At 43.0% G+C, this 20344-nt stretch overlaps 1 protein-coding gene across 2 annotated transcripts in view; it reads right to left on the bottom strand.

Moving 5' to 3' along the window:
* LOC122656722 (ATP-dependent DNA helicase 2 subunit KU70) overlaps positions 1–18807 on the bottom strand; it is a 112912-nt gene extending 94105 nt beyond the window's left edge. The window contains exons 1-2 of one of the 2 annotated variants that reach the window (XM_043851341.1): positions 18654–18807; positions 18484–18561 (exon numbers count right to left, since the gene is read on the bottom strand). In XM_043851341.1, the coding sequence (XP_043707276.1) occupies positions 18484–18561; positions 18654–18719 (144 nt within the window). In that variant the 5' untranslated portion in view covers positions 18720–18807. The remainder of the gene's footprint in view (positions 1–18483; positions 18562–18653) is intronic. The other variant, XM_043851342.1, reaches the window with a different exon arrangement.
* Between the last annotated feature and the right edge of the window lie 1537 nt (positions 18808–20344).

The following is a 20344-nucleotide window of genomic DNA, read 5'->3' as shown; positions in this document are numbered from 1 at the left end:
GCCAGGGGTCAAGCCAAAGGGAGATGGAAGAACCATCAGCAATAGAAGAGGAAGTAGCTCTAAGCACCAAAGGGCGGAGGAGGAGGATTTTGCGCCAGACCCAGGAGGAATCCAAAGGGATGGGGACAGTCCAGATGGAGTCATTTTTTAGGAGATGGGAGTAAACCCAGAGAACCCAGATGGCGTAATGTTTGGAGGAGATTTTCCAAAATAAGCTTTAGAATACCCGCAGTATTGGAGTCGCGGATACGGCGAATGCTAAGGCCTCCTTTCGATTTAGGAAGGCAGATGGATTTCCAGCTGACTGGATGGAGGAATTTGGAGGTTTCCTTCCCTTTCCAAAGGAAAGCACAGAAGAGGGATTCCATGGCTTTCATGGTGGCTTTAGGAAGGCCAAAGATGCCACAGCAGTAAATGTAAGAAGATTGGAGAACCGATCCAATGCACTCAAGCCTGCTTGCATTTGGGAATGGGGGAGATAAGATGGAGGTCAATTTTAGTTTGGATGCTCCTTGAGAGGACTTCCAAGGCCAGAGAGAAGAGGAAAGGAGAGAGGGGGCAGCCTTGGAGAATCCCAACTTTAGAGTGGAAAAAACCGGCAGGGGAGCCATTGACGATGACAAAGTAAGAGGGGGAGGATATACAAGCAAGAATCCAATGGATGAAAGCAGGGGGGAAGCCCATCTAAGATAACACATCACAGACGAGTCTCATCTGAGGGAATCAAAAGCTTTGTGGAGGTCAATCTTCATAAGGGCAGCGGGTGAGTGGGATTTGCGGTCAAAACCACGCACAATTTCAGAGCAGAGGATGATATTATCCGCAATGCTTCTGCCAGAAATGAAGGCAGATTGGTTGGGGCTGACCAAGGAATGGATGACAAGCTGGATTCTGTTAGCCAGGATCTTTGCAATGAACTTGTAAAGGAGATTGCAAAGAGAAATAGGTCTGAAATCAAACAAAGTGGAGGCTCCATCTTTTTTAGGGATGAGGCAAAGAAAAGTCTGATTGACCTGGGCAAGCTGGCTGGGGTTGAAGAAGAAGCTACGGGCGGCTTTGATGAGATCCTCTTTAATATGGTACCAGTAGCTAAGGAAAAACCCCATACTGAAACCATCAGGGATAGGATAGCCTTGGAAATCTCATCATCACAAGGGATGGCAAGGAGGGAGCTAGCCAGGGAGGAGGGGACAAATTTGTTAATGAGGTCTGGGGGAGGTGGGAGGTGGGAGGTGGGAGGTGGGAGGAGGAGGGGAGGAGGAGGGGACGGGACGGTTAAAAAGGGAAGAGAAGTAGGAGACAGCCTCGGACTTAATATTGAGGACGGAGGAAAGAGGGTATCCATCCTGAGCAATGAGCAAGGTGATGGAATTAGACCTCAACCTGGCTTTTAAAGAACGGTGGAAGAAAGTAGTGTTTGAATCACCAAGCTCCAGCCACTTAATGCAGGATTTCTAGCGGAGAAAGCTTTCTTAATGAGAGGTGAGGGAAGAGAGCTCTTTCGAAAGCTTTCTCTCTTCCTCAGCCAACAAAGGGTTCAGTGGATCCAATTGAAGGCGGGACTGGACACTGGCAAGGTCGGATCGACAGGAAGAGATACGGGAGGGGATATTACCAAGGGTGGAGGAGTTCCAGGATTTGAGGGCTGTTTTGGTGAGGCGAAGCTTTTTGGCGAAGGCAATGAGAGGGAAGGAGGGGCAGTAGATGGGAGAGCTCCAGGCTTTGAGGATGGTTGGGAGGTAAAGATGATGGGAAGTCCACATGTCAAAGAATTTAAAAGGTTTAGGACCAAAGGAAGAATACTGTTGGATAAGAAGATGGCAAGGGCAATGGTCAGACAGACCTTAGGGAAGGAAATTGGCCAGGGAATGGGGGAAGGTGGAGAGCCAGGCTTCATTGATGAGGATTCAGTCCAGCTTACAAGCAATCCGATCATTTCCCCCTCTATGGTTGTGCCAAGTTAGGGGGGACCTAGACCATCTAAGATCATCAATACCAACATCCACGATGCAATCATTGAAAGCATTAACGGATTGGGAATCGAGGGGGCAGCCACCAATTTTCTCAAATTGGAATCTGACAACATTGAAATCACCTCCCACCCCCCAAGGAAGGGATCCAGTCCCAGCTTTAAGGAGAGCAAGATCATCCCAAAGGGAGTACCATCCCAAAGGGAGGAACGGTCAGCAGGCCGGTTAAAGGCATAAACTACCGTGAGGTAGAAGGAGGGAGGAGTTAGGAAGGGAGAGAAGGAGATGCATAAGTTAGGGGGAGGAGTGAGAAATTGAGATGTGGATTTTAGAGTGGTCCCAAAGGATCCAAATACGCCCATTAGGAGAATGGTTATAATTGGAGATAAAGGACCAAGAAGGGGCAATGGATGCCGATCGTCTAAGGGGGAGGGGGAACTCAACTGACAAGAAAGGGGGAGGCGAGGAAAGGGGGGTGGGGGAGGCGAAGGGTAAAATGGGTAAGTCAAGATAAGGGTGGGAGGGGTTAGGATCGGTGAGGGGGTTGGAGGAGGTGGATCAGGTAGGGGTAAAGTGGTGGACGGGTATAAATGGGTTGGAGTGGGTCAGGTAAGGGGCGAAGTGGTGGACGGGTCATAGTTTGGGGTAAGGTTCTAGTATAAATGGGTTGGAGGGGGTAAAATGGGAAGGTCATAAGTGAAATAGGATGGGGATGGCCTGGGGAGAGGTTGGGCCAGGTTAGGAGAAAGGGAGGGTTGGTTAGAAGTACGCAAGGGTAAGGTGGGGCCAAGGTTAGAAGTTGTACCAGGGTTAAGGGGAAACTCGAGGCGAGGAGGGTTTGGTAAAAGGGGGGTAGGTTGAAGCTGTGTAAAGACGAAAGGAGATTTGCAGAACCAAGGTAAAAGGCTCCATGCATCAGGCCATGCGAAGAAGCAAGTCTTCGAACCAAAGAAGAGCTTCTAGGAGCAGGCCGAGACTGATCCCTGATTGGGTCTGTGACAACAGAAGCCAGGGAAGGCAGGGCCCAAATCTTCGATGCATCCAGGTATGGAGAGGAACTGTCAGAGGCGACAGTTGCTATTTTGGAGGAACCATCTCTTCAGCAACGGGACCTTTTCTGCAAAGAGCCTAAGCCAAAAGCTGGAAGCGATTCTGTCCCTTGGGGAGGTGGCGGACTAATAGGAGCAGCCAAAATCGAAAAGCCTGTAGAATCCAGTCAATGGGGACCAAGGAGCGATGTCTGATTTGCAACCAAAGTTAGAGCTTCAGCATCGCAGGAGGTCAGCGGAGTCTTAGAACCAGTAATCGAGGGGGCCTCCCTGCAAGGAGGAGATCCAGATGCAAGAAGGTCGCAGCGGCGACGTCTGTGGCGGTGGCGCACTTTCACCCTACCTCTGCTGGGAGTTCTGGAGGGCCCAGCCTATCACGGAGGAGCAGGGTAGCTCGCAGAGCCAGGGGGTGGCCAGAAGAAGAGGCGGCGAAAGTCGAAGGGTTGCAAGAGCTGGCTGGGTTCGTCGAAAAACTTGCAGAGGTCGAGAGAACCAAGGAAGCAGCGACATCGGCCTGAAGACTTGGAGTCGATGAAGGAACCAGAGCAACTTCAGGGGCAACGGAAGGAGCTTTACCGGAACAATCCTTAGAATGATGTCCAAAAACCTTACAGTGGATGCAGTGAGGAGGGAGCCATTCGAACTTGACTGGCTGTTCAAAGCAGACACCGTCTTCTTCGACGATGGTGACGGAGGATGGAGGGGGGGATCCACTGAGACATCGATGCACAGTCTTACAAAGCCTGTCCATTCTCCAGGTGCAAGCGTTAGAGTATAGGGGATAGCCTAAGACACATCCAATTCTACCAAGGCAATCCTGACTCCAGTACTGAAATGGGAGACCAGGCAGGGCAATCCACAAGGGAATGGAGCTGAGGTCGACCTTGTGGAGCTGGATGTAGGGATCCCACTGGCGGAGGAAGATTGGTTTGTTACCAACAAGCTAAGGAGCGCCGTCCAGAGCTCGAGCCTTGGCTTCTTCAAAGAAGAACTTGAAGATGAATACGCTGTTGTCGAGGAGGAAAGTGTCTAAGGAGCTTTGAGCTTTCCATTGCTTAGAGAGGGAAGCTTTGACAGTATTAAAAGAGGGTCTTGAGCCTAGGAAGTGGCCCATAAGGCACAATTGCCATTTAGAGATTTCTGGAGACAGCAGGTTGTTGGGGACTTGGGGCAGAGAGGAAGGATGAACCATTTTCAGAGGGGGGTTTTACAAAGTGAAAGGAGTGACTAGAGCTCGAGGATGAGGGGGGAAAAGAGAGGTCTAGGGAGTTGGACCTCCGAGGGGGTTGGAAGCATTGGTAATAGGGGTGGTGGAGAAGGTGGTAGTGGGGGTGGAGGATATGGTGGTGGTGGCGGGAGTAATGGAGATGGTGGAGGCGAGGGTGGTGGGTGAGATGGTGGAGGTAGTGGGTGAAATGGTGGTCAGAGGAGGAGGAGGAGGAAGAGGGGGAGAGCTCATGGCATCATTCATAATCCATGGGTCGGAGGAGGAGGAAGGTGGCGGGAGTGTACCTACAAATTTTAGTGACCCGATTTTTGCTAATTCAGGAATTTTGTGTTACTTAGATAATGTTTGACAAGATTGTCGAGATAGGAACTTCATAAAACTTGCAATGGTTATCATGCAACTGGAAACACTTCTTTTATTCAAAGGGGAATAACTAGAACGAGTCCGTTTGGCTAAAAGCCTCACAAAAAAACTCATCCTTATTACAGTTTTTCACTAACTAAGGAAATAAAGAAGCTAAAGTCCAAAGAGGAGGATGTCCTAGGTGGCAGTGCCATTGATAGAGGTCAACAGAAGAAGTTGAGTGTAACTAATGAGCTAGAGACAAAACTAGCGTGAGAGAAGTCGAACCCGTGTCAAGCAAGTAGAGACCACCATGTACCTTATAACCCCCAATCGTCATCCCTGTTACCAAATCTTATATGACACAATGAGAGGGAAAAAATGTTATTTTGCAATTCAAATCCTTAGTAAGACTACTAATTGAAAGAAGATTAGTAGAGAAAGAAGGAACATGCAAGACAGAGGATAATGTAAGGCTAGGAGAGCAACGAATAGAACCCTTTCCAGAGATAGAAGAAAGAGAACCATTAGCTACTCGAACAATGTCTTTCCCAGAAGAGGGAGAATACTGATGAAATAGTTGGGAGGAATCAGCCATGTGGTCAGTAGCATCGGAGTCTATAATCCAGGAACTAGATACTGCCAATGCACAGCAACTACCGACTGGAATACCTGAAGCAAAGTAAAACCAGAACGGGTAGCAGGTGCAGGCGTGCAGCTGAGGAGGCCTTTAACATTCGACGAAAAGCTTGAAGTTCATCTAAACTCCAGAGTGAGACCAATGTCTATAGAAGGAGTTGCAATGGCTTCAGTGTGATTAGCCTTGGGCTTGGACTTTTCACGACCATGTTTGGCTTCAAAATCAACAGGTGGCTTTGGTGTGATATGGCTTATGGTAGTGGTCACATTTAATAACCTCCTTAGAGGTATTACCAGTGCGAGAGGACGCATCAGCTATGGGAGTAGAACCTGAACCAGTTTGTAAGGCTGATCGATCAATAGTAGGAGGATGAAGCATGGCCGCCCGTCTATTTTCTTCAATATGAACCAAGGCATAAGACTGCTCCAACGTGGAAAAAGGTGATCTGCTAAGGACTTGAACACGAATCTAATCGTATTCGAAATTTAAACCAGCCAAGAAATCATAAACTTTGATCTTGTCCACATGCTTGTGATAGGCAGCAATGTTTGTTGCATTAGACATTAGTGGGCTGATAGTCAGACTAGTGATCCAAGTATTGCCATAAGCTACGAGGGGCAGCATAATACTGGGAGATGGAAAGTTCTTTCTGCATGGTTTTATAAACTTTCTTATGGAGTTCATACACCTGAGCATCATTTCCCACCTGACCATAGGTTTCCTTCGCAGCAATCCATATTTGAGTAGCAGTATCCAACAAGTATCCACTAGCGAGATCTGATTGCATAGAATTAAGTAAAAAATACATGACTAGAAAGTCATTGGAGAATCCATCGATCCTAAAGAGGACTTGTTGTAGATGGCTTCACAGTAGTCCCAGTAATGTGTTCCGTAAGCCCTCGACCAGCAATAGTAAAGTATGTAGACCTGGACCACATCAGATAATTAGTACCATCAAGTTTTATCGAAGCAGCAAAGGGAAGGTACTCATTCCGTGGCTACCCATCAGTCCCAGAGTAGCAATAGAATTGTCAAACATTAAGACACAATCAAATCACCAGATCGAAACAGCAAGAAGACCCCAAACAAAAACAGATCGAACTTTTGGAAAAAATCGATCCTGAGATGGGGAATTTCAATATGTCCAAAAATACTTGGCAGAAAGGGCTGAGATTTGGATTGAGTGCCCCTCTGATGTAAGCCAATCTTTCCAAAAATCAGCGATATCCGAAAAAAAATTGATCCCAAATCAGCAAAGTCAATTTTATCAAGGTTTTGAAGAAAACCCTGAAAGGTTGAAATCGCAGGGATCAAAAAACTTCAATGGTTGTTGATGATGGTGATAGTTGTTCCTCAAGAGGTGCAGGTCTGGATCTTCAATAAAGTAAAGACTCGATTCTGAACAAAGGAGCAGAACTCAATCTTCAAAGGTGAAGATTCCACAATCGCAGAAGGGAGCAGCAACTATTGATCCAAAAAATAAATTATTTCATTCCTTGATCGAGGTGGTATATAGGGCAGCAGCTAGATCAATAGATCACCTCATTAGTGCTGCCCTTTGAGATAGGAGAGAACCAAGAAGAGGAGAAAAAGGAAAAAGATTATGTAACCAAGATCAGATCTAGCTCTGATACCATGTTAACAGAATGTTAATTGGTTGTAATGCTTGGATAATCTATGTGATCATCAAGTTCTTCTATTTATAATAAAATCAATAAGAACAGAATTACAATTAAGCCCCCTCATAACCGACTCTAATGAATGAGTCGGCTATAGGGGGAAAAACCGCAAAATACCCTTGCGGGTTCCATAACTCAACAATTTGCAATCCTCCATAGTTCACCTATAGATTTTATTATGCATCTGCTATAGGTGTGTCCTATTAATACTCAATGTTGGAAGCTTTTCTTAAGACACAAGTGCTCGTCTTTCTAATATGCAAATATGGCAAACAATGTAGTCTACCAAAACTTTGTCTGTGCGCAATATCGATACATTAAAGACTAGCAGCAATAATAAGGAAGAAGCAGAAAGAGGGAACAAGAAGAGAAATCGATAGAGTGAAGAGATTGGTGAGACATTACCCAAGGTTTGTGTTATGAGTAATATGCACAAACTATGAGGAGAAGAAATCAATTTATAATCAAAAAATATAACTAGATACAATGACACCACTAACTTACGTAAGTCAACCACTCTATTCCCAAAACACCCCTCACTCACTAACATAAACAAAACAACACATAGGCACAAAGACTAAAGACCCGAGACACTAATACTTAACACTCTCCCTCAAGCTGGAGCATAGACATCACCCATACCCAACTTGGAACAACCCTATAGAAAAACATTCTTAAACAAAAATTTAGTAAACAAATCCCCAAGTTGACTATGTGAGTTAACAAACGGAGTGGAGATTAGCTTCTTCATCACTACGTCTTGAACAAAATGACTATCCACTTCAATATGCTTCATCCTCTCATGAAAAACAGGATTGTTAGCAATATAATGGCTGCTTGATTATCACAAAACATCTCCATCGGACTGTTTGAAAAATAACCAAGCTCCTGAACAAAAAATCGAAGCCACATCAACTTTGCACATAGCTTGATACTCTACTTCAGCACTAGAATGAGCAAAAGTAGTCCGTTTCTTACTTCTCTACGTAACAAGATTTCCACCAAAGAAGGTACAATACCGTGTAGTCGACCGTCAATCACCATCATCACCAGCTCAATCAGTATCAAAATAACCAACAATACTAATGTAACCATGACTGAAAAATAAGTCTTCCTTAGAGCACCTTTGAGGTATCTCAATATGTGACAATCTGCTTCCCAATGAATTTTGCTTAGGTGACTGCATGAACTGACTAATCACGCCAACAACAAACGAGATATCAGGACAAGTAACAGTAAGATATATAAGTTTGCCAACAAGCGTTTGATACGGATGCTTATCTTCAAAATCTTTGTCATCAGCTTGACATGAAGGTCCATAGGAGTATCTATATGCTTGCAACCATAATTCTAAAACTCGGCAAGATCTCGAAAAACTTGACCTGGTCGAGACGAGACAGCATGTGAGATAAAAAAAAATGCAATCATTCGAAAAACTCGATCGAGATTTTGAATATTTCAAGAAATCTTGGTGAACTCTCGAATATTTCGAGAGTCTCGACCTCCTCAATAGTCAATACTCCTAGAGTCATAGTATTGTATTCTTGGGACTTGGGACTATGTAATATGCATTGTGAACTATGTATAATTCTTTGTACTTGGGTTGGGTTTCTATGTAATAAGCATTGTGAACACTTCACTGTATCTTGAGGTTTTCAGTACTATGGTAGAAACTTTAAGTCTTTAACTATTTCTAAAATAATTATTCAATATTATGTGTCTTCATCCATTATTGCATAATTTACTTGTTTTACTTGCCATTATGTCTCATATCATTCAAACAATGTGTAGAATAGGCAATATTACATTAAGGGTTTAGCCTTTACTGCCACCCAAGGGTGCAAATCCAAAACATCAAATTGGGTGTATTTTTTCCAATTTGAAGCTTTAAATATGTTAATTAAGACTAAAACAAGCTTCCTTTAAATAAACTTTCATGGTTTTCTAAGCTTCTCTTTCCCTTACTGAAGGGAGCTCTGCTCCTTCCAAGGTGTTTTTCGTCTAAGGTAATAGATTATTTTCCATACCAAGTATGCTCTGGAGTTGCCTTTTCTAAGGATCCTCTCCATCAGAATGGTTATGATGTTTCAGTCTTCTAGCTCTGAAAGTTTATGTGCAGATAACAGTCCTTGAGCACCAGGTTTGGGTCACAGGCAAGAGGCCATCGTAAATCCCAGTTACATGTTCGGAAAACCTTCTACATATATTCTTTTGGTCATGATAGACTAAGGTTATACTCATCCTAATACCTCTTCGAAAGTCATCTTGGCAGAGCATCTCCATTCAGAAGGTGAACTTATAATCAATATCTCTCATGGCTTTACAACCTCCCCCAGCTTCATCAGTTACTCTTCCCCAGTCACATGCAGTAAAGGTAGACTATCTGTATGATCTCGACTATACTCCTGCTGATCAACAGATCCATCCAACAAATTTCCCCATCTTGAACCCTTATGATGTATTCCCCCAGAACCCATCTTCCTTGACTAAAAGGATTAAGACTATTCTCTCCCCCACAAAAACCCCTAGTCTGAAAGAATATGTCCAAGCCCCTCCATTCTCTCAGAATCAAGTAACAGCCTCGGGCAAAGAACAATAATTTCCCATTGAGATAAGCCCCGAACTCATCAGGCAATGGCTTGCTCTGGGATATACTCATCTTCACCTTGGTGCAATAAAGATTACTCTTACTTTGCACGGTCGTAAAGGTCTTCCCATGGTGATGAAAATGGATCTTATGGACACGAGATTCAAGCAATACCCACATGCCACCATTACCAATGTTCAGACTACTCTGAACCATGGAACAGTCTTCTATACTTTGTACCCCAACTACAATATCTCCCTGAAAGATCCCAATCTTCCCACAGCTTGGAAGTTTCTCATCCAGATCACCGGTGCACCTCAGGTGGAATCTGCTATTGTAGCAACCTTGCACTACCAAATTTGTTACAGGCTCCAAAATCATGCTTTTGACCTCAACACTGATCATACCAACAATGATTCAGCTCTTTTCTTACAAATCGATTCTAACAGAACACCCACCATCACACAAGTTCCCCGACAGCTCAGTCGATCTGATCTTGTCAAGCTGATTCCAGAAGCTTGGATTACAGCTTATGAATCCACCCATGAAGAAACGGCTACTCCTCTGATTGTTTCTACTGACCCTTCTTACAAGCGCTTAGAAGGAGGAAAAACAGAAGTCCGTTTTCCTAAACCTGCAAACATGTGTCCAACAGTCCCAATACTTCCCCACGAGCTTCCAGCTCGTTTGCCTCATGTCCCTATTGATGCTTTTAATAGCAGCAGTAACCCAATCTACTGATTTCAGAGTCCAACAGGTCATAAATGGTACGATATCTGTGATTGTCCAGATTGTTGTCATACTGATGATGATGACGAACCCCTAAGGCGTCGGAAATCTTCCTCACAAAAGAAAAAGAAAGTGTCAGACCCCCTTTGGCAACGGTACCAGCGTGGTTGCCCCAATGTCGGTCCTCTTGGTGATGATCCCGGCAAATACCAATTCATTGTTGAATATGGTAACAGGAAACCCTGTTCATTAGGCTGCTGCTCTCCCCAACCCATACCTTGTTATATGATGGGTAGTAGCTCATCCTCCTCCATCAGCAAAAATTTCCCGTAGGCAGCTGACTATGAAGATGCTAACCAAAGAATGCATCGTTGGAAGGTTACTCCTCCAAACACAGTGGACCAAAATGGCCAGAGACCAAGCAACTCTTCTGTTGAGGCTCAGTCGAACTAGCAAGCAGAAAATCCCATGGTTCAGAATCAGTATCTACAGAAAATTGTTTCTTATCAAGAACACACCACTTTGGCTTTACAAAAGCAAGATCTAGATGTCAGATACCTTAAAGAGAAGATTGAAGCTTTGCATACAGAGCTTATGCACATAGCCACAACAGTCAAGGATGTTGCTTATGGTTCTACCCTAATCTCAGTCCAAGAAAAGGAAAAGAAGGCATTAGAAGAACAGCTCCGTTGGGTGCAAACCCCAATCCAGACATCCTACACACCAGCTGTAACAACTCATACCCCTTGCTTCCCAGAGTTTCCTCCTGTCATTCAGGTCGATTCTCCAAACAAACCTCATACATTCCCGACAGAACTGCTCAAAGAGTTACAACATGATCAGAGACGTAGCAGCCAGCGGAAAACATCATCTTCATCTCGAGTCCGATCCACATCAGTCTACTCTCAACCTTCCCCTCAGCAAGGTTACCAGGCAAGCCCCCAGTCTTACTCCCAACCCACATTTCAACCAACTTACCCAGCTCCACCAAAGCCACCTAGCTTTGTTTCATATGTACCCCCATCCACCAAGCCACCATCCACCCAGCCAGCTTGTTCCCCTTGGTCCCTGCAAAGAACTCAAATATCTTAAGCGCTTTTCTTGAACAGCTTCATCCTACCCCTTCTCGTGCACAACCCATCCCAGTTCTATCTATTCATGATCATAATGATTCAAACTCTGCCGAGTCTAACTCCTCCATTGACTCAGGGAGCCACTTTCCTCCCGCTTTTGCGGCTGAGCCACGCTCCCAGTCGGATCAATAGAACACCACTGGAGTCACAGAGCCCATAATTTCAGATGATGAAGAACATACAGGAGAAAATGCTCCCCATGTCAACCAGCAAACCCCACTGCGGGACCACCAGCCCTATCAAAATCAGGATCCCAAACAATTGTTCACATTTGATGGAATCCCATTCCACAAATGGCCTGATAAGATCTCGGAGTTCCATGCATGGTTGACCTCTGAACTTCTCCAAGAAGGTATGACCCCTCGTGCAGCTATTACCAAGTTTCTGGCAAGAACACACGGTACATTGCTAGAATGGTATATGGCTCTTGGCCCTTATAGGCAATTGCAATGGGTACAGATAGGCATTGATGAATTTGTATCCCAACTCTATAACGAGTTTATTGGTCCGATTGAGAGCAACAGGATTAAAGCCCGGGAAGAATATTTCCAAATGAAGTGTTGCTCTTTCCAGAAATCAAACCTCGAAAAACATTATACCAGAATGATGGATCGTTTCTACATTCTTGGCGGTCTTGATGATGTAAACATGAAACAAGTCTTCTTGAACTCTTTTCCAAAACCTCTTGGTAACGATGCTGTAAAGAACCTAACCATCCAAGGTCTCCAGCTTCACCAGATCACCTTGGAAGACTGTACCAGGAATTTCAAACAACTCTCCAAAAGCTTTGTGATCAACAGCAGTTTTTCAAAACATGGGAGAAAACTACAGAAAAGCTCAAGAACACCTATGACACTTCTTACCTGAAGATCAAATGCAAAGACAAAAGTTGTACATGTCCTACAAAGAAGCAGTCACATTTCTCCAGAATTCACAAGCACAAATCAGCTTCCCATAAGCGATCTAACCATTCTCATCAGATCCACAAGCACCCCAAGAACAAGAAATACAGGTATTTCAAAAAGAAGAAATTCCGAGGAAAGACTTCTGACACATGCTACTCTTGTGGCAAGAGAGGCCATTTTGCAAAAAATTGCCCTGACAAAAAGAAGAAGACAAATCTCATGCATATGCTGACCAAGTTCACCATCAATGATGCAAATATGCAGATATAGAGTAGCTACACTCTATAGATGAAGTTTTCTCCCCATATCTCTTATTTGCCCTAGAAGTTCATGCTTCAGAAATAGAATCTGAGTCCGATACTGAGTCTGACGGATTTGACCCCGTCTACCCTCTTCTTCAATCTGACCCTCCATCTCAACCTCTACCCCAACCATTGGTACTAACCACTAAGGTTCTGCTACCCTTAGCTCCCTTATATGTAGTCCCTACCACATGGGATCGTCCAATCAAAATTATTGGATATTTTGATACTGACGCTACCATGACCATCCTAGCACCACATGTTTTACCCTCATGTTGTTGGAAACCTCACAAGCAATACTTCACTGCAGCCGATGGGAAAATCTTTTCAGTAGATCTCATTTCTAAAGACCCAGTTAAATTCAAGATCTTTCCTACTTTGGTCATTAGCCATAAAGTCCTAGGATCCTCTCTACCTGGTCGTGATGCTCTTATCGGTTTTGATCTCCTCAGCAAACTCCCTTCTCTTCAATGGAGTGCTCGTGGTCTAACCTATAAGAAGCAATTCCTCCCTTGGACATCAGTTTCCACCCTTTTTCTAACAGTTCCTTTTGCAAATATCAAGCAGTAGCTGATCTCCCAATGTTGTGCTGATTCTCACACAGAATTCCTTACTAAGTGTGATCATCCCTTATGGCAGAATCCGCAGTTCTTCATCAAGCTCCCTTTCAAAAAGAATGAAGATGCAAATCCGACCAAAGCCAACCACACAGGCATGAACCCATCCCATCTTGCTCTTGCACAAGAAGAAGTCACCCTCCTGCAAGCTCAAAGCCTCATTGAACCAACATCCTCTTCGTGGGCATGCGAAGCATTTTATGTCAATAAGAGAGCAGAACAATCCAGAGGCAAACTCAAGCTAGTCATCAATTACCAACCACTCACTTTCAGAAGCAACAGTCTGAAAGTTTAATTTAAAAGCAAGATTTTGGCAACTCGGGATTCATCCGGATGACAGACCCAAGACAGGTTTTTGCATTCCTGGACACCATTTCCATTGGAATGTCATGCCATTTGGTCTCAAGGTCGCCCCATCTCTCTTCCAGAAGGCAATGATGAAAATTTATGCACCCATCCAATCCCAGGCACTTATCTACATTGATGATATCCTTCTTTTCTCAAAGACAGAAGAAGAGCATCAGCAGTTACTTGCTCAATTCCTTGCAATCACTGTGCAATATGGTATCGTGCTCTCACCAAAGAAGATGGAGATTGGAGTTCCCAAAATAGATTTCCTTGGTGTCACAATTAACAAAGGAAACTATGAGCTTCAACCTCATATTGGGAAATCTTTCCTTTAGTTCCCTGATGGTCCTCTCATAGTGCACCAGCTTCAGCAATTCCTTGGTATAATCAACTATATGACTGAGTTCATTCCGCATCAGACTCAGTATACAGGACCCCTGAACAATCTTCTTAAGAAGAAGCCTCCCATGGTCAGCAGTACATACCAATGCAGTCAAAACTCTCAAAGATATTGTCCAGCCTCTCCCCCTCTACAAATTCCTTCTACAGGTCTCAGAATCTTGCAAACAGATGCAAGTGATGAACAATGGGCAACAGTTCTCATGGAAGAAGCAAAAGATGGCACCAGACAAGTCTGTGGTTACAGAAGTGCACAATTCAAACCATCAGAACAGCATTACCATTCCACTTTCAAAGAAATATTAGCAGTTAGGCGTGGCATTGAAAAATTCCAATTCTACCTCATTGGCCATACATTCCAGGTCGAGATGGACATGTCTTCCTTCCCCAAGATGCTTCAGTTCAAGCAAAAGATTCTCCCTGAACCACAGCTTCTCCGTTGGGTAGATTGGTTTTCACAATGGTCTTTTAAGATCAAGCATATTAAAGGCAAAGATAATATTCTTGTAGATTTCCTCTCCAGGACAAAAAGGCCAATCCACTCGTCTATCCCTGTCCTATGTATGCCACTCTGACATTCCTCTCGTTCTTGTGCTTCATCTTCCCAGCCCAATCTGAATGAACCAGGACCATCTGAACCACTACCACCAAATCCCTCCTTACCTGATCTTGTGCATCTTCTACCCGTCCTTCCCCCAGAGGTTCATTCAGGTATTTCTGGCAGGACCATGGTTGGTTACAATACCCAAACATACCAATCCCTACTTGCAGTTCTTGTCCACAAATATGGTCTCCAATATAATTGGATGGTTTGGCATCTAGATTATCCATACCTCACTCTTTTCACCATTACATAGTTCTATATGTTTGAAAAAGAGTTTGTGGTATTCTTTTGGCATTTGTTAGTTGTCTACAAACTTGCCATGTGTTTTTCCATCCCTGGCCTCATCCATTATTTATGACGGGCCTCTTTCAGCTACAGGTTACTGTCCAGGAACAACACTTTTCTCCGTTTTGAAGTTTCTTCTCACTTTGCAAGATTTCTTCAACTCTTTGCTCCTATACCTCATTGGATAAATGTTCTGTCCAGCCTTCCTCGTGACAACCTCTTTGTCACTATCCTTTTCCATCGACCTATTGAACATCTTCATCCTGATCTTGTTGAGCCCCCAATCCTTGATCAGCATCTCACAACCTACACTCCTTTCTCCATCCTTGGAACCAGTGATGATGATCTCTTTGCCCAACATGATGACAATGACTCTACACAAGACAAATGGAAGCAGTTCATGCGTAACATATGCATAGAAAATCAGGTGGACCCAGCTACTTTACCTCCCTCACTTATTGATTCCACTCGCACTGCATGGGACGTCAATAATGAGCTACAACACCCAATGATCCGTCACATCATGAGGCACCATGTAGAATATGAGGTTCACCAATACTTCCACTATGGCACAGGTCTTGATTCCTCCAACAGTCCCGAGACAAACTAAAGCAATTTAATTTGTCGTGTCATGTCGTGTCATGAATGTTTTAATAATATGCTTTGTATTGTATGCCTTGTATTGTTAAGATCGTGTCTTTGTAATCGTCCGGATTCCAATTGTTGTTAAGTCCGCGTCCGGATTGTTAAGTCTTGTAATGGCTATATATAGCCCATAATCCTTGATGTATGGATCATCCTTAGTCTATCAATAGAATATCTGGTATCAGAGCACCGAAACACAGTTCTAAAACCAAAAAAAAAAGTACAGTCTCGTCAAGATCTCGAGAACTTGGAAAACTCAACCTGGTCGAGATGGTTGTTTTAGACGAGTTTTTGAACCATGCTTGCAACTAGACATCTCTATCTCACTCAGAAGATCAAGGACATACTTCCCCTGAGACAAGCTGAGGCCTTTCTTACTACAAACAACCTCAATACTAAGTGTTAGATGTGCAAGTGTTGTGGGACCAATGTCCTCGCAGACTCTGCCATGTCTTCTTCCACTGCAGGTCCTGATGAGAATCCTCCTCCAGCTAACACTGTTGTTTCTGACCTTGATCTTCCTATTGCTAAGCGGAAAGGTACTCGTAGCTGTACTCAGCATTCTATTTCTAGTTATGTTTCTTATTCCGGTTTGTCGTCACCTTTCCGTTCTTTTTTGTCTATTGTTGATGCCCATCCCCTTTCCTAAGTCTGTGACAGAAGGGCAAAAATACCTTGAATCCCAGAAAGATCTGCTGGTCAGATCCAGAAATTGCACAAAAGGATTTTGGGAAAAGGCTCCCTAAAATAGAGTATCGCAGGTATTGTTGGTGAAAACTGATTACAGCAAAACAGGGGGGTGTGATCAGCCCCAATGGAATCGAGTGTCTTACTAGATATATCAATAAGATCCTAAAACATTAGGATAACTGCTGCAATTATATATCTCAATCCTGCCGCAACAGAGTACCAGAAACATGCACCGCCAGCCAGTTTAGGGAATATATATTAATTAGTAACCACACCATTGATCAAGGTCATATTGATGTCAAAGAGCCCTTCTATATGAGATTGAACTACTAACCAGATTAGGATTAGTTGCACCATGAACCAGCACCAAAAACCTCAGAAAAAGAGAGTACCGCAGCCATTGTTGCAACAAGTCATCAAGAGGTGATATAGATAGAACTTCACAACAGCAGGAAACCCTAGTTCTTCATTGTATCATCAGCTAGGGTTTCATGAAAAGTAAATACAGCATAGGTTGCTTTTGACCCATCAATAGAGGATACCAAGGAGGACACTCAAAATCGAAAAGCTTTAATACCACTAGATCTTTAATGCTCGGATACCATGTGACAATATCAATGCATTAAAGATTAGCAGCAATAATAAGGAAAAAGAAGAAAGGGGGATGAAGAAGAGAAGTTGATAGGGAGAAGAGATTGGAGAGAGATTGCCTAGGGTTTGTGTCATGAGAAATATGCACAAATCATGAGGAGGGGAAATCTATTTATAATAAAAAAATAGAACTAGATACAATGAAATCACCGAGTTACTCAGGTCAACCACTCTATTCCAAAAACACCCCTTACTCACTAACATAAACAAAACAGCACATAGGCACAAAAACTACAGATTAAACAGACACAATAATACTTAACAGTCTGCATTATAACAAAGAATCATTCTCGTCAAAGGAAAATCTGCCAAGTCAAGAAGGGCTATATGTAATTTTTAAGGTCGATGACCCATGTGTTGATGCATTTTCATGTCTGGAACAACTTTATAGGGAGTACAATCTTAATAATCTGAATAGAAGGTGATGAGCTCATGCAAACAATGATTCCACAAGAAATAATTAATAATAGTTGATTTTTCCGAAGATTGGATATCCATATCATAGAACAATGGATAGAACGTAAAGATGTGTTTCTTTTTTTTCTATTTTGTTTAGAAATGGTAAAATTTTATAAATAAGAAGTAAAGACCTGGTGACAAGCCAATTCATAAGCCATATATCCTAAAAGCACAGAGTTGAACCCGTAAAGGCTTGTATACACCAGTTATCTCTAATCATGAGCATCCAGTTTGCATTGTAATTAGCCTATCCAATATCTTTGGTCTTCTTGCTATTTAACGCCCATAGAATCACTGTTTTAAAAAATATTTCACACCACTTGATCAGTCAAACCCTCTGTTTTTTTATAGTAGCCAACATATAGTAGTAGGACTTTCCCACTCCACTCCAGCTCATAGCATCTCCAAGATGCAAATTAGGTAATGATATATCTCCTAAGGAGAACCATTCCTGGTCAAAACCTTCAAGCAAGGGTACCCATAAGAGCCAAGCAAAAGGGTACAGGCCACCAAAAGGTGAGTAAATATGCAGCTCCTTCCTTGTATAAACTACATCTGTCAGGGATTCTCCATCCTATATTGATGAGATGATCGACAGTAAGGATCTGGTTCTTTATCTACGCTACAAGAAGAATTTCACCTTTATTGGAACCTTCGTTTTCCAATTTAGTTAAAAGAAGTGTATCCCCATGCAACATCCCTTCTATCCCCCCCCCCAACCTAGCCCATCAGTCACCTTTTGAACATATCCATTCTTTTTTTTGCCCCCTTCTAACCTAGCCCATCAATCACCTTTTGAAGTATCCGAGTGAATTGTCCACCTACCAATGCATAAACTTGTTGTACAATGTCATCTTTTTCATCTGCTATTCTGCATATCAGGGAAGACCTGCTGAAATCTCAATTCAACATACCATAGGTCTTTATGCATTGCAAAACTGAGATTCCTACACAGTTGTCTTTTGAGCTTTGCCATTTTCATTTTAGTTTTCATATCAACTTTTCCCTTATAGTTAGGTACTTTTTAAATTTCCTCCTAACCCTCATCTATAACGTTCGCTGCTGCCAGCTATACATTTCCTTTTGGCATCTTGAATTCCAAAATACTTCGAACTTTTTATTGCTTCTCGCAGGAAAATGGTATTCATAGCCATTTATCAACAACAGTTAAAAGTTGTCAACTTTGAACGACAATGTACACTTCGCATACAACAGACTCACCGCTTTACTCGCTGGATTGAACGCCTTCGGTGACGCGTCGACAAGGTACACAACGAGTTCTTTACTGGAATCTCTTTGCTGAAACAAAATTCTTCGTTGTGAGCTGAAGACAAAATCTCGAAAGGGAAAGAAAAACAACTACAATAGACTTAATAGAACTGGCGCCAGACCTGATAGAATTCATTTTCTATGTCTTCGTCATCATCTCGAAAAATGTCTTCTGGGTCCAAATCCATAATGAGTTTTCTCAAAGAGAAAGAGCTAATGACCGATTACAAACCTTGAGAACAGCAGAGAGTGAGAGAGAGAAACCTCTGGTCTGATAGAAAAATCAGAAACAAGACTGGTTAGAGAGAGAGAGAGAGAGAGAGAGAGAGAGAGAAACCTCATGTCTGACAGAAAATCAGAAAGAAGACTGACTCCGCGAACTGTTTTGCTTTCATAAAGAACAGACGACCTCTCGTTGTCTCAGTCACAGGACTCACACGCCCTATTTGAGAGGATAAAGAGCCTCTCCAATTCTTTAATCTGGCAATACCTGGCAATGGTACCTTTATTGCACGACACGAGTGGCACAAATAGATCTAATGGTGAAGAATGGTTTGCACCATTTTATGAAACTCTACCCGTTTTGGCAATCGGATCCTCTCAACCCGAATAGGTAAACCCAAAAACGCAGAAAACAAGGAAACACTCAAATCGCAGATCTCTCGGTTCATCTTCTTCCTTTCTTTCTACCATTGGAGAGCTGCAGAGGTTACACCAAATCTACTTTCTTTCTTAATTTTTTGCAACAATGGACTCCGCATTCTCGTTTTATATTTGTAGTGGTATATTCCTCATTAACGGTGTCTGGTCTGTGGTCTCTGTGACTTTTGGGTGCACTGAAGGAGAACTCGCATAATTCTTTTGATGCAAAGTGAGCTAAGAAGCAAATCATTCATGATTCAACCCCACCAAATTCATCTCCTCTTTTACTCTTACAAATTTTGATGAGAAAAGCAGCTCGACCCTTGTAACATAATCCTCTCAAAGGAATTTCATTTTATCTTTCAATACCGACCTTTAATTCTTCAGCTTAAAGCTTCCTCTGTTTTGATAATTCTGTTAATGCGCTCTTAGAGTGGGAGAGTGAAGAGTAAGGATGGATGTTATTAGACGAAGAAGCAGCGGCTAGAAATTCTGTGGTTGCTGGATCTGTTTGGGAGAATAGAATGAAGTGCGATGAAGTCAAAGGTGGGATTAAGGTCTTCAATGGTGAAGAGAATTCTGAGGAAGGCGGTGGTGACGATAAAAGGCTTGAGTTTTATACGCGGTTGAAGTGGAATCAGATTGGTGGAACGACTGCGAAGAGGAAGACGTGGAATAACACAAGCCCCTTTCAGATAAGGACGACGAGATCAGAATTGAAAAAAATTAGCGACGAATCTTGCGAGGGGCTAAGTATGTCTGTTGATTCAATTGAGGAAAACCAGTTTCAGATGAGGAAAACAAGATCAGTAACGCTAGAGTTTCTGATGAATACTGTAAGGAGCTTGATGTGTCTGTTGGCTTCAATTCTCCTCGAAGATTATGGATGGAAAATGATGGAATTGATGCTGATGGAGAGGAGGAAGGAGAAGATGAAGAGGATGATTTAGAGATTGAGGTAGAGAAGAAGAGCTATGATTATAAGTCAACTTAGCAGAACAGAAATCCATTGACATATCAAAACAGAAACTCAAAGAAATAGAAGTAGAAATAAAGAAGGTTCACCAAATTCCTCGAAAGCCAATACCCAGCTCAGGAAAGTAGATCTGGTGTAACCTCTGCACCTCTGCAATGGTGGGAAGAAAGGAAGAAGATGAACCGAGAGATCTGC

This window comes from Telopea speciosissima, chromosome 3 (assembly GCF_018873765.1).
Source record: "Telopea speciosissima isolate NSW1024214 ecotype Mountain lineage chromosome 3, Tspe_v1, whole genome shotgun sequence".
Classification (NCBI taxonomy): domain Eukaryota; kingdom Viridiplantae; phylum Streptophyta; class Magnoliopsida; order Proteales; family Proteaceae; genus Telopea; species Telopea speciosissima.
The sequence above is the reverse complement of the archived record's forward strand: the minus strand, read 5'-3'. Positions and strand labels throughout refer to the sequence as shown.